Source organism: Eubalaena glacialis, chromosome 8 (assembly GCF_028564815.1).
Source record: "Eubalaena glacialis isolate mEubGla1 chromosome 8, mEubGla1.1.hap2.+ XY, whole genome shotgun sequence".
Taxonomy (NCBI): domain Eukaryota; kingdom Metazoa; phylum Chordata; class Mammalia; order Artiodactyla; family Balaenidae; genus Eubalaena; species Eubalaena glacialis.
In genome coordinates, this window is record NC_083723.1 from 120,987,229 (window position 1) to 121,001,150 (window position 13,922).

General features: G+C 37.3%; 1 protein-coding gene across 2 annotated transcripts in view; it reads left to right on the top strand.

The window, feature by feature from the left end:
• The window catches only part of CNTNAP2 (contactin associated protein 2), a 2,096,032-nt gene that overhangs the window by 1,371,731 nt on the left and 710,379 nt on the right, over positions 1-13,922 (top strand). For both annotated transcript variants that reach the window (XM_061198858.1, XM_061198859.1), the window contains exon 13: positions 10,876-11,076. In XM_061198858.1, the coding sequence (XP_061054841.1) occupies positions 10,876-11,076 (201 nt within the window). The remainder of the gene's footprint in view (positions 1-10,875; positions 11,077-13,922) is intronic.

The window sequence follows — 13,922 nt, forward strand, 5'->3', positions numbered from 1 at the left end:
TAATCTGTCAGACTGTCGTGCTAATGTTCCTCACAATGGGGGCTGCTTCAGTGAATAGAAACTGAGTTAATGGGGGAAATTAAATACTCAGAGGAGTTGATTATTTGGGGATTTTCTTCCAAGGTGATAAATATTATCTGTATTATCAAAAAAAATTATGTTTAAGCCTGGTGCTTGGGTTGAAAGGAGGGAAAAGGGCCATAAACTTTCTTTTTTTATTGAAGTATAAATTTACAATATTGTGTTAGTTTCTGGTGTACAGCAAAGTGATTCAGTTTTATATATATTATATATATGTGCATGTATACATGTACACATATATTATATATATGTACATGTATACATGCACATATATATTCTTTTTCATATTCTTTTCCATTATGGTTTATTACAGGATATTCAATATAGTTCCCTGTGCTATACAATAGGACCTTGTTGTTTATCTATTTTATATATAGTAGTTTGTATCTGCTAATCCCAGACTCCTAATTTATCCCCCCCCCACTTCCCCTTTTGTAACCATAAATTTATTTTCTATGTCTGTGAGTCTGTTTCTGTTACCACAAACTTTCTGATGGGAAATCGCCTAAACCACAGCCCTTAGTGCCCCCAAAATGTAAATTGCTGGGATGTATTTGATCTTTTCAAGTTTCAGGAGCTAGGGTCAACATGAAGGGAAGGGCCATCTTATGAGATTCTATCCTGTTAATAGCGAATCAAACTGTCATTTTCAATTGTGTGTTTTCTGCTACATCAAAGCTTTTTGGATAGAAACTTCAGGAAGAATATAATTTCTCAGGTTAGCCTGATACAGCTTAGGTTTAAACTAAGTGCTAACAGAAAATAAAATCTCCCAACAATAAAAAAATATATAAATACAATAGCAGAGAATTTTAAAGAATGTGTTATGTATGTTAAAGGATGTGATGCAGGTTATAAGTGGGTTTATGATTTATATGCTAAATCTCATTACTTGGATGATTCTGGCGGTTGCTTGAAAAGTAAGTTATTTTTTCAGGTTGTACAGTAATTACTTATTTTGTGTACCTTCTTCCCACTAGCTCTTTGGTGGCATGCCTGCCACACATGTTATTTGCCTTCATGTGCTCAGGACCTAGAACAGTGCTTGGAATAAAGCAAGTTGTTGATAAATGAAAACTCCTATGTTCAGGACCTCTTGCTATGTAAGGAGATGTGCACACACTTAGCACAGAATGATTATTATCTTACTGTTCAACCCAGAAAGAAAATGATGATGGTTTTAAGAAGCTTATTGCATCTTGGATGTATTATCATGTTGCTCTTTAAAAAAATCCTTGCAGTTTACAAGATTTAAAAAATCTTGTAAATACTGCAAGTACAGTACCGGGAGTTTATAATTTCAAATATCACTTTGTTCCACCTGTAAAGACTTTCTAAATGTTTATTTATTTTTTATGAAGCTTAATAAATTGTAGAACTATCTGATGAGATCTATAAGCCCATGAACTGTATTTCGTTTTTTTTTTTTTGAACATCTTTATTGGAGTATAATTGCTTTACAATGGTGTGTTAGTTTCTGCTTTATAACAAAGTGAATCAGCTATACATATACATATATCCCCATATCTCCTCCCTCTTGCGTCTCCCTCCCACCCTCCCTATCCCACCCCTCTAGGTGGTCACAAAGCACTGAGCTGATCTCCCTGTGCTATGCAGCTGCTTCCCACTAGCTATCTATTTTATATTTGTTAGTATATATCAAATAGATATATACTATACCATCAAATCACTGATGATGATTGTGATAGAGATTTGTTGGAAACTAAGTGAAGAAAGGGTTAAGGTATATTATTAGCACAATATTTATGAACTTCTGCAGACTGCTAGGTACTATTCTAAGACTTTAAGATTCATGAGTAAACAAAATTTATTTTTAAAATTCACTGATATATTGAAGTTTATAGTCTATGAGGAAGGTGGGGTAGGGAGGCAGATGATAAAAATAACAAACAAGTAAATTGTATACTATGTTCAAAGGCCATACGTATGTGCTATGGGTGTAGAGAAGGGAAGGCTGTAAGTTTACAGAGTGGGCTGTAAGTTTAAACAAGATAGACTTCGCAGACCTCAGTGAGAACATGCCATTTGAATCAAGACTAATGGAGGCGAGGGAGTTAGCCTTGAGACCACCTGGAAAAATTCCTCTAGGCAGAGGAAACAGCCAAGCAGAAGCCTTAAAGCATAAGTGCCTGGCATATTTGAACTACAGGTAGGTCAGTGTGGTAAATACTTGAAGTGATTTTTTTTAACCAAGTGTGTGCAATATGTTTTAAGGTATTTTTAAATAATAGGAAGTAAGTGTTATCTTGAAAGGTCCACAGAAATGGTCAGTCATTGATCCAAGATGACATTTACCTAGTGTCCAAGTTTGAACTCAGATCAAAATCTAATTACCATTATAAGCAACATGAATTGAAGAGTAACATTTCCTTGCCACACAGGATAGAAATCTTATTGCCACAGAGGTGAACTCCCGACTATCAAATACACACCAACTACATCTCTACCCAGTGTGAGAGAAAAAGGAAAGGGAAGATTAGCTTGTCTAAGTATTCGTATAAATGCAGTCAATAACTCTAGCCGTATTGTAAAAGAATGTTAACATCTCTACAGTGGAACAAAAACATTAACAAATATTCTTCTTCCCAGAAAACAGCTAATGTCTTCCTCGAAAAACGATACACATAGGCTCCAAATTGTTCTTCAGGTGGGTATGAATGATCCACCATTATTTATACTTGCTCACAACACTCCATTTTTGAGCTGGAATTGTGAGCTGGAATTGTGAGCATAAAAATAATCATTTTCCACCACCTGCAGAACATCATCTGTACTTTTAGTTCATTTCCTTGGTGCTTCCTGCAGGGGTTCCATCTGCTTTTTATATACCTTATTTCTCTACATGTGATTAAAGCTGCTTATGCCACCTGAGCTGCATACATAGCAGGCATTAATGGGGTGGCTCAAACCATCGAAGCCCACCATGGTGAAATGACCTCTATGATATTAGGGTCTAGGTTACAGAGATGCTTGTAATGCTCACACAAAATGTATTTGGGGGGAGAAAAATATGACACCAAAAATTTCTAATAAGTTAAATTGTGTCAGTAGGATCATAACTATTGAGAAAACCTTCTAAACAAAATAGTGGTCTATAAAATTAATGGTCTTTAAACTTATCTACCTGGAAGACTGATGAAGTTTTCAAATAGATCCTCTGACAAATGACTAAAAAATGAAACAAAAACAAAAAACCATCATAGCCTACCATCATTATAACCTAACATAGTTTGTAGAATTATTTAATACTTTGGATAAGCAACTATATAAGAAATTGTTCTGTGACTTATGCAGTAAAGCACACATAGCTCATGTAAAATGACCAGTATTTCCTAGATTATTACTTTTGCAAATCTGGAATTCATATAAAGTTTACCTGAAATAAGGTACCTGTTAATTGTTTGTTTCAATATGAAGTATTTCTAGTTTGTATCCAACACCCAGATTAAGAAATATAACATCAAATATAAAATTAAAGCCTAGGTATATCCCTAATTGTATTCCCCTTGACTTGTTCCAGATTTTAGAGGAAAAGCTTTCAGCTGTTCCCTGTTGAGTCTGATGTTAGCTGTGGGCTTGTCCTATATGCCTTTGGAGAAATATTTTTTAAAATATAAGTTAATCTTCTATCTCCACAGCATTTCAACCCCTACACCGTGACGATCTACTAGAGCTTTTAACCCATATGCAATTGTTATGACTGCAATCTTACATTTCACCATTCCAGACCCTTCAATTTCCAATTGATCCAGATCCCATTTACTGAACGTTTTGTCTCCAAGGTATTTGGTCTGAGCTATAAGAAGAATGAAACTGCTTTTATCACCATCTTCATATGGTTCATCCCTATTTAACCTTCATCATTCACTGAAAATGCCATGTCCTCTTGGTCACGTCATGGCTGTCTAAAGCTGGGTTATACAGACTTTCCATGTGAACTCACAAGACCCTGTGCATAGATCTGTTTTAGCACCTGTTTGCAATTTGCAATTTCAAGCTTAGTGTTTTCTCCCCTCCATTGGACTACAGGCTTGTTGAGGACAGGAACTCAAGTCTTTTTCATCCTTGTACTTCCAGAACCTAACATTGTGCTGAAACAGACCAAAAACTCAGTAGTGGTTTATGAATGTATTCATGATTGAATTATATTACTGTTTTATGACATTTTTCTTGATGTAATAACTTGTATATTGTAATTTAAAATAATATTTAAAAAGTCTAAAATAGTGTCTATATTCCCCTGCCCCCTGAAAATTAGTGGGGTGCTGTGGGGAAGACAATAAATATTTTGACATGTCACCAAGCATATCACCACTGGGTCAAAGACACGTGTAGTGAAAAGAGCACTAAATCCAGAATTAGGGGACAAAGTTTCCATTATTTTGCCACTAACTTTTCGTATTCATTTGGTCAAGCCACTTATCACTTCTGACACTTTTTTTTTTTAATTGAAGTATAGTTGATTTACAATATTGTGTTAGTTTCAGGTGTACAGCAAAGTGATTCATATATATATATTCTTTTACAGATTCTCTTCCATTATTGGTTGTTATAAGGTATTGAATATAGTTCCCTGTGCTATACAGTAAATCCTTGTTGTTTATTTTATATATAGTAGTGCATCTGTTAATCCCATACTCCTAATTTATCCCTTCCCCCACCCTTTTCCCCTTCGGGAAAGTTTGTTTTCTGTGTCTGTGAGATTGTTTCTGTTTGGAAATTAGTTCATTTGTATTTTTTTTAGATTCTACATATAAGTGATATCATGTGATACTTGTCTTTCTCTGACTCACTTCACTTAGTATGATAATCTCTAGGTCCATGCATGTTGCTGCAAATGACAATATTTCATTCTTTTTATGGCTAATATTCCATTTTATATATGTATTATTTTATAATACATATATAAAATCTTCTTTAGCCATTCATTGATGCACACTTAGGTTGTTTCCATGTCTTGGCTATGGTAAGTAGTGCTGCTGTGAACATTGGGGTGCATGTATCTTTTTGAACTAGAGTTTTTGTCTTTTCCGGATATATGCCCGGGAGTGGGATTGCAGGATCATGTGGTAACTCTATTACACTTGGTTTCTTAATCTCTAATTGAAGAGAGTCAAAATGGATGCTCTCTAAAATGACATTATCTTGATACTATGTAGAACTCAAAATTTTTCACATGAGAACATGGTTTCTTTTAAATGGTAGGCTTCTTCCCTTGGCTGTGTTCTCCTGTAAGGCTACAAACATGTAAGCAATTCTTATTGATGCTATAGCATTTCATGGGCGATCCTTGCTCATATCTTCCTCATAGTTGAGGTTCAGTTGCTGATTTACTGAATCAGGATAATAGCTATTAAGACTTCTATGCTCAAAGAAAGCCACAAACCTAGTTATCAGAATGCAGTTTATGAGACAGAGAAGAAATTTAAGGATACACAAAATTGAATTCACTGGTTTTATGCAGCAGGCCGAGTTTTACATGCAATATGGAAGATCTTAGGTGAGGCATGTGTTATAGTTGAGCTCCAGTTGTGTTACTCTCAGAGTGAGAGACCCAAGTCATTCCTGTAGAATTGCTGTAACAGGTAATAGGGCTGCTCAGGGATTCGGACTACAAGTGGATGTTGCTGATGCCCGCCTAACAAGCTTTATTCACCATTTTAAATTTAGGGAATTTATAATATAATATTCCCTTAATTTTAAAGATCATTTCAGAGTTAATATGAATAAAGGTGTAAAAAGCTCCCAGGTTGACAAATTGGTCAATAACCAGAACCATGATGCTGCTTGAAAATCAGAAACACTTAGATGCATATTCAGATGTATGGGACACAAAATTTTTTTCCACTGGATTTAGCTCAGATTGGACTTTAATTAAAATGTGCTGTATAAAGACCTGCTCTGTACTGTGAACTTCAGATTATATATGGATAACATGGAAAAGAGTCAAAGAACAGCCATATGCATGATGAAGAAACTGGTTATATTCTGGGAGGAGTAATTCTTTGCTTTTTTCACTGGTCATTTCCTGGCTTTATCGGGCCCTGGTCATAACTCCAACCGTGCCAGGAATTGAGTTCTCATGAAGTGAATTACCTGAGAATTACAGTTAGGATAAGGATATGGGGTCACTGATACAGGTAGCAGAGGGACCTTTCTAGTGTACATATGTCAACACAACTAAGCTGGGTAATGTTGAGGACCCTGTAATTGCCAAGGAGAGGGATGTATTCCCACAGTATGTTCCAGATGTGCCCCAGTATTTGAAACATATCATTAAATCAGCTATATTTAAAACAATGTACAATGTGACAGGTTTTAAATATGTGATTGCATGATACGACAGATACTAAGCCCTAAGTAATCACAAAGGCCATTTTCATAACACACTAATCCAAAAAGAATATTTGAAATACACTAGCTTATCAATTGCTTCTTCATGAAAACGGACAGTGGCAGAAATTAGAAGTTTCCATACACGTTAGTTTTTATTTGCGTTACACACATATCTTACAATACATGCTATATAAACACACTGTGAATATGGGAATAAGATTTTTAATTTTTCCACTTATGATACTAGTGAAGAAAAATCTATACAGCATAACTTTCTTCTAGATGCTGGATATCTGCAAAATTGTTAATATCCGTTTGTCATTTAAGATTTAATAGCTCCAAAGGAGCCATTGCAATGTGTAATATGCAAGCATTAAAAAATAATTTGCAAGATGCATCAACAGTAATTGTTTTATACTATCAAAATAGAGCTTATATGTTACCTTTTATAATGCCATGACACTGTAAAAAGTTTTAAATCTTTATAAAGATATATATATATATTATTTTTCAAACCCCTCTGAAGTATAATTTTATTGCAGCAAAGAATAGTATGTCAAAGATTAAGTTAAAGCAAACTACTTTCACTTGCTCCAAACCTTCCAAAGCCAATGGCTTTCCATCTCACTGTAAGGTCACAATCCACTCATTCTCATTACATTTCTGCCTTCAACTTCTGCTCCTCTCCCCTTTCGTCACTCACTGGCTTTCTTGTATACCTGAAGGACATCCGGAATATTCCAGAATTAGAACATTTGCATTTTCACTCCGTCTGTCTGGAATACTTTTCCCCAGACATCTACATGGCTTGCTGGATAGCTACTTTATTTATTCAAATGTCACTTTCTCAGGGCTTTTATGGTTTCCTCTGTGTTTAAAAATGCAGTCCCCATACACACAGCCTATTCTTCCCTTCCCTGATTTAGTTTTTCTCCTCGCCATTATCACTGGCTAACTATATATATATATGTATTCTTTTAATTTTGCTTATTATCTGTTTTCTTTTCTCCACTAGAATGTAAGAATGTAAGCTGCAAAAATTTATGAATGCTTTTTTTTTTGCTGTGGTTTCCATGGTGCCTAGATCTGTACTGGTCATATAGGAGGTACATGATAATATTTGTTGAATGAATGAGTGGACTATAAAACAAATATAAAGATATAATGTACAGGGTTTTGATGATGAAATGTGTGTGCTGAGATGGCTGGAACTAGAGTTTAGGGTCAAGAAGTCACCAGGACCAAAATGTTAGAGATTCATCAACATTAACAAATTGGTTAGTCTTTTTAAAGTTATTGACAGAGACCATAATGGGTGATCATTTTGTTTTACTTGCTTAATTAATGTTTGCCTTTATGAACGTATTTTGTATATATAAAAAGGGGTTTATGATATTTAAAGGAGGGTCAGATTAGAATGCTGTTCCATCAAAAGTTAAAGAAAGAGAGGTCTGGAACAGTGCTACAGGACAAGGCTCTTGGTAAGGGTTTGTTTTTAAAAAAAAAAAAGAGAGAAAGAGAAAGAAAGAAGGAAGGAAGGGAGGGAGGGAGGGAAAAGTAAGTGGTATCAAACATATGAGAATTCTATGCCATAGACTTTTTGTAACAGAAAAGTGATAGAAGTAACCTAATTCAATTAATGAATTTTTAATTAGGTGAAGGTAAATCTGCAGGTCTGGATATAAATGACAATCAGTTTGTTTTCAGAATCATGTCAGAAAGTGACAGAATTACCAAAATATATTGTAGCTTTTCTTACTGTATCAGAGGAGCTAAAGGAAGGCAGTTCTGATCAGGCCAAAGATAAAAGTGGAAAAACAATTATCTATAGAAAATGACTACAGGGGACACCATAACTGAACTTCTTTTAATCAATTTAAGAACAGCAAGCTGGAAAGTCTTCTGATAGAGAGGCATGTTGTAACAGATGAAGGGAAATTCTGGCTCAGAGGAGTGAAGTGGCCTGTCCACAGTCTCTAAGGATAGTCTCGGCAGAACTTGAACCAAAGTGATTTTTAAAAGTTCCTAGATTAAGTATTTGTATTCTGTTTATTTTTATTAATTCATTCTTCTATTCAACTAATATTTTTGAAGACCTGCTATGTGTCAATTACCATCCTAAACACGTTGCATATAGCATTGAAACAATCCCTGCTTTCTTCCCTTCTAATGGTGGGAGACAGACATTTAAAAATAATTTATGCCCTAAGATAGAGATAAACGTTATGGAGAAAAGCAAAGCTGGGCAGGTAGATGGAGAGCATCTGTGGTGGGGTGGGACTCGGGAAGGAAAGGTTGTCACTGGAGCTCAGATCTGGAGAAGGAGTGGGCTTGAGGAAAGACGGCTCTAGATGCAAGAAAGAGCAAGTGCGAGTCTCCAAGGAGGCAGAGCCAAAGGAACAAGGGGGAGATTAGTAGGGCGGCAAGGAAGAGCCGGATCTCGGAGGGCCTTTCACTATTCTAAGAACTAGACTTTGTCTGTGCACGAGACTGGGTGCCATGTGAGGACCCTGAGCTGTGTCAAAATCTGACTTGTGCTCGAAAACCTCAGCCTGGCTGATGTGTTGAAGGTAGGCGTGAGGGTACAAGGGTGGAAAGAGGGGACTGGTTAGAGGTTACTGTGGGATGCAGGCGAGCGGCCCTGGGGCTTCGACCAGAGCAGTGGTGGGGGGTGGGGTGAGGAATGCCCAGATTCGGAATAATTATTGAAGGTAGAGCAGGCGGCGGTCCCTGACAGGCTGCAGGAGGAGGTGGAAGAAAGGGAAGAGTTCAGGGTGACTCCAAGGCTTTTGTCCTAGAACTGGATGGATGGAGTTGCCATTTCCTGAAATAGGAAGGCCTCACGAGGGGCAAGTTCAGGACATCTCTCATCTCTCTTAATCTAAAGCTCTCTGTCTCTCTCTCTCCTGTGTGTGTGTCTCTCTCTCTTCCTTTGTAATTTATCACTCACCTGTTGAAAAACTAGATTGTATGATGTATACAGTTTTCCACAGCATGGATTTTGCTGTTTCCCTTTGGTGACATTTAACATGTTCCCCTTTCCACTATATTTTCTAGAAGTTGGCAGGTAGGTCTATAAGCTTGGTGAAATTCATCTCTGAGTTTTGTCCGTACCCCTCCACATGTAGTGCTGTGTACTTGCCCTCCCCTCCTGATCCCCAGGAGGCACATCTCCTCCGGTTTTACTTGTTGTATTAGCGACCATGAATATTCCTACTTAGATCCTACTAACTTGTTAGAAGTTAAAATATTTATCATTTAGCCTTCATTTATGAGCTGAAATATTTCCATAAAGTATTTAGTTACATTACACTTCATATAGCTAAGGTAGACTAAATGCTGGATTCTTTGCCTCTATTTACCAATATTCAAAGTAATGAGTTAGTTATCTAGCATCTTCCAAAATTAGACATTTCTTTTTTTGTACAAACTCATGGAGTTAAATATACTCGCTGTATTTTAATTCATTGCAGGAAATTCTTATTGATGTTAATTAAAATCATCCTCCTTTGGCGCTGGGGTTTTTGAACCACTCTCTGTCTCCAGTAGTTTGTTTCTGAAGTGACAATGTATTCCAGGCTCCTGTTATCCATTTCCAGCCCTGAATCAGCCATTTCTCCAGGAGCTTAGTTTTCCCTTAATGGAAAATGGTATTGAGTAATGACCGTCTGGTGCCAGAGGTTGGTCCTTGTTTGGGGACTTTTTCAGTGGACAGAACTAAGATATATATCTACATTTTTAAAAAGATAACATCATCCTGGGTTCATAGTGATGCTTCTAATTCAAATGCAGAACTATATAGGATTATAATTTATTCTCATCAATCTTATATATGCTTCTCCTTTTCACATATTGAAATTTTCAGGGTCCAAAACACCAAGGTAATTACTTATTTGCATCATCCCACATGTGTAGAGCATTTCAATAACAGAGCATGCAGTGTCTAATTATAACTGAAAGGTCAGGGTGAAAAGAATATTTGTTGACAAGATGAGGATGCATATTCTGATTAGAGCAAATGGCATGTACAAAGATCCAGAGGCGTGAGAGCACGTAGTTCATTTAGGAAGGAGCAAATACTGTTCTACCGAAGGAGTGAGGGATTGCAGAGTAGGGAAGGCTTTGGAACACCATGGGCCTCACATTCAATGCTGCAGATATTAGAGCATCAACCAGATTCTCAGGCTATTTGGTTTCATTTGCAGGAGGTATCTTGAGTTTGTTTTTAATAAAAAATATTACTTTTCTACTCTGTCTATATAAGCAGAACTTAAGTGTGAGAAAGGATAGGGGTTACTTTAAGGATTAGTATCCTTAGCTCTGTTCTACAGCAGTTCAGGGGAAACACCAGTGAAAGTGTAGCTCACTTATTTTCTGACATTTGAAGATGCATTTGCATACTAATGACCCATTGTCGTGGCATTTTTCTCCCCACAGAGGACAAAGTATGGACCATAGTGTCTCATGATTTGCAGATGCAGACGACGGTGGTGGGCTACAACCCAGAAAAATACTCGGTGACACAGCTCATTTACAGCGCCTCCATGGACCAGATCAGCGCCATCACCGACAGCGCCGAGTATTGTGAGCAGTACGTCTCCTATTTCTGCAAGATGTCCAGGTTGTTGAACACCCCAGGTAGGCTGAGAATGGAATGTTACTTTTAATTACTATCTCAGCTGGTGATTGGAATTACCTAAACAGTCCAACAGGTGTGGCGTATTATCTTAACAGTCCAGTCTTCAAAGCACAGGCAGCTGTGAAAGTAAAATATAACCACTTGTTTTTTCTTTCTGGAGAAGGAAGCTAAGAAATACCATTTTTTCAAAAAAATTCCATTGTTTCTAACTTAGCGATTTTAAAATTTTATATGCATATATGTGTGTGTGTGAGTGCTTCTAGTGCATAATTATCAGTATTTGCTTTGGGCAAAAGTTTATCAAAGCTCCTTGTGAACTTTCAAGTAATTCCCTTTGAGTTCTTCAGCTGTCTCTAACATAGAGATGAAAGAATTCCGAAGGCTGTCTGCAGGTAAATAGCATATAGAATAGCGATAGAATTTAGAGCTGTTTGTTGTCTGTAGTAATTTAACAGTATCTGTTGGTCTCAAGAAGTCTGCCCTTTTGTTTTCATGATGGCTTACTTTTAGCAGTGCTTCAGGGCTTGTGCGTGTGTGTGTTGGGGGTAAAGAAGATAGAGTTTACAAAGGTTATATTGGAAGTATCTTTACCACAAGAGCCACACACTCTGGGATTCTTGGCAGTAAATTCATTACGTTGACAGCAAACTAAATCTCTTCGTCTATAGTATAACATAGAAGTAAAGCATGTGCTTTGAGTCAGAGAAACATAGGTTCACACTTTTCAGCCTTGCTGCTTCTCGGGTATGTGACTTTGGGGGAGTTCATTGAACTTCTCTGCCTCAGTTTTCAGTGTCTTTCAGTCAAAGAGGGATCATAATGCCTATTTCAGGGTGACTGTGAGAATTTAATCAGGGAATATACTAAGTTCCTGTTATAAGTCTTGATGCACTTCAGGACTTAATAAAGAGCAAATAGTATATTGATGATTTTTTTATTATTAAACAACTTTGGAACTGGCATTATGTCAGAGACCAAGGGACTGTTTGATGCCCCAAATTAGTGTTGTATTGGAGCCAGTGTTGTAGGGAGTCACAGAGAAGAGTTATAAGCAAAACAGTATATAATGTTTTGAAGATTTAAGTGCTTTTATGTGCAAAGCCTTGTGCTAAAATTACAGACATGTGTAACCTATGAACTCTAAGAAAGTAAAATCTGTAAAATATGAAAATGATTGGTTCAGACAATTAGTGCTTCTGCTATTTGGAGAAAGAAGACATGACTGTGGCTGGGATGTTGAAGTGATGCTTCATTAAAGAGGTCGAAAGACAATTCGAGGTTGGTGAGAGTAAACAAGAGTCTGGAAGTCAGAATACGAATGATCTTTCAGGCCACGGTGAGAAGTAGTTTAGCAGAAGCAGAGTTCGTGTCAAAGAGCAGTAAGAAATAAGGTTGGAAAGTAAAAATGGGAGAAACTGTGGAGGAAATTAAATGCGATGCTGAGAATTTTCCCTGGAGGCCCATGCTTCTCAGGCTTTAGTGTGCATGCGAATAACCCGGAGGGATTAATGAGACACAAACTGCTGGACTTCGTCCCCTGAATTTCTGATTCAGTAGGTCTGAGGTGGGGCTCCAGAATTTTCATTTGTAACGAGTGTTTTGGACTGAATTGTGTCCCCCAAAATTCACACGTTGAAGTCCTAATCCCTAATGTGACCGTATTTGAGATAGGGCTTTTAGGAGATAATTAAGGTTAAATGAGGTTATAAGGTTGGATTCCTAATCTGACTGAATTGGTGGTTTATAAAAAGAGGAAGAGTCAGGAAGAGCACTCTCACCAGAAACCAAACTGGCCAGTACCTTGATCTTGGACTTACAGCCTCCGGAACTGTAAGAAAAGAAATGTCTGCTGTTTAAGCCACTCAGCCGATGGTATTTTGCTATGGCAGCCTGAGTGTGCTAGTGCAATGAGTTCCCGGGTGATGATGGTATCGCTGGTCTAGAGACCACCGTGAGAACCAGAGCTGTGGGCAGTGGAAATCCCTGAAGGTCCCTACAACTGTTTTTCTATCCACCTTCACTTATTTCAGCCTTTTATTTTATTTTTACTGGATCCTGTTTCCAGTGTTAAGAAAAGTCAACCAACGATTCTAGAAAATCCGGAGCACTAGGCACAGTTAATGAATCCCGTCACCTTGTCTGCCCTCAGTTTCGTGAGTGAGTGCTCCTTGTGGAAGTTCGTTCCAAAGATTCCAGTCCGTCAGTCTGCAGTCCTGGAGGGGATGGTGTGAGGGAAAACTGCTGGCCAGAAAAATAACTTGGTACCATCAGCTTTGTTTTCTTTATTTTCTTCCATTCTTCTATTAAACTCCAAAGTCAACTTTTACTGTTTGAATTTTTGCTCTCGTGGTTAAAAAACACAATGCAACCTCCAAATAAGTTTATCTTACAGTTCAGGCACCAGGAGAATTAGGCTAGAGGTAAGAGAAACAATTTGCTTTTAGCGGTTCTGGTCTTGTAGTTCATTCCTTCCCTTCCCTCATTGGTACACTCTGTGCCTTCCCCCAGCCACCAAGAAGCCTCACACACTTATTACCCTCCTTTTGGAAACACAGGATGTCCAAAACCATCAGGAAGCAGGATAAATTTGTTTTTAAAAATACTTGCATTACGTTTTCTCATAATAAGCTAAACACACTTCTCTTCAACCTCCAGACACCTTTTCAGAGGAAGAACTACTAAACTGAAATCAAGAGTGAATTGTTAATCTGTACAATAAGCACACTATTTTCCTTGTGTTTGCAGACATTTGAAGGTTATTATTGTACTTACTAAACTGTGCATTGAAAATCATGTTATCATATGCTTCTTGCCTTTGGGGACACCCTCCATGCATCAAAGTTTT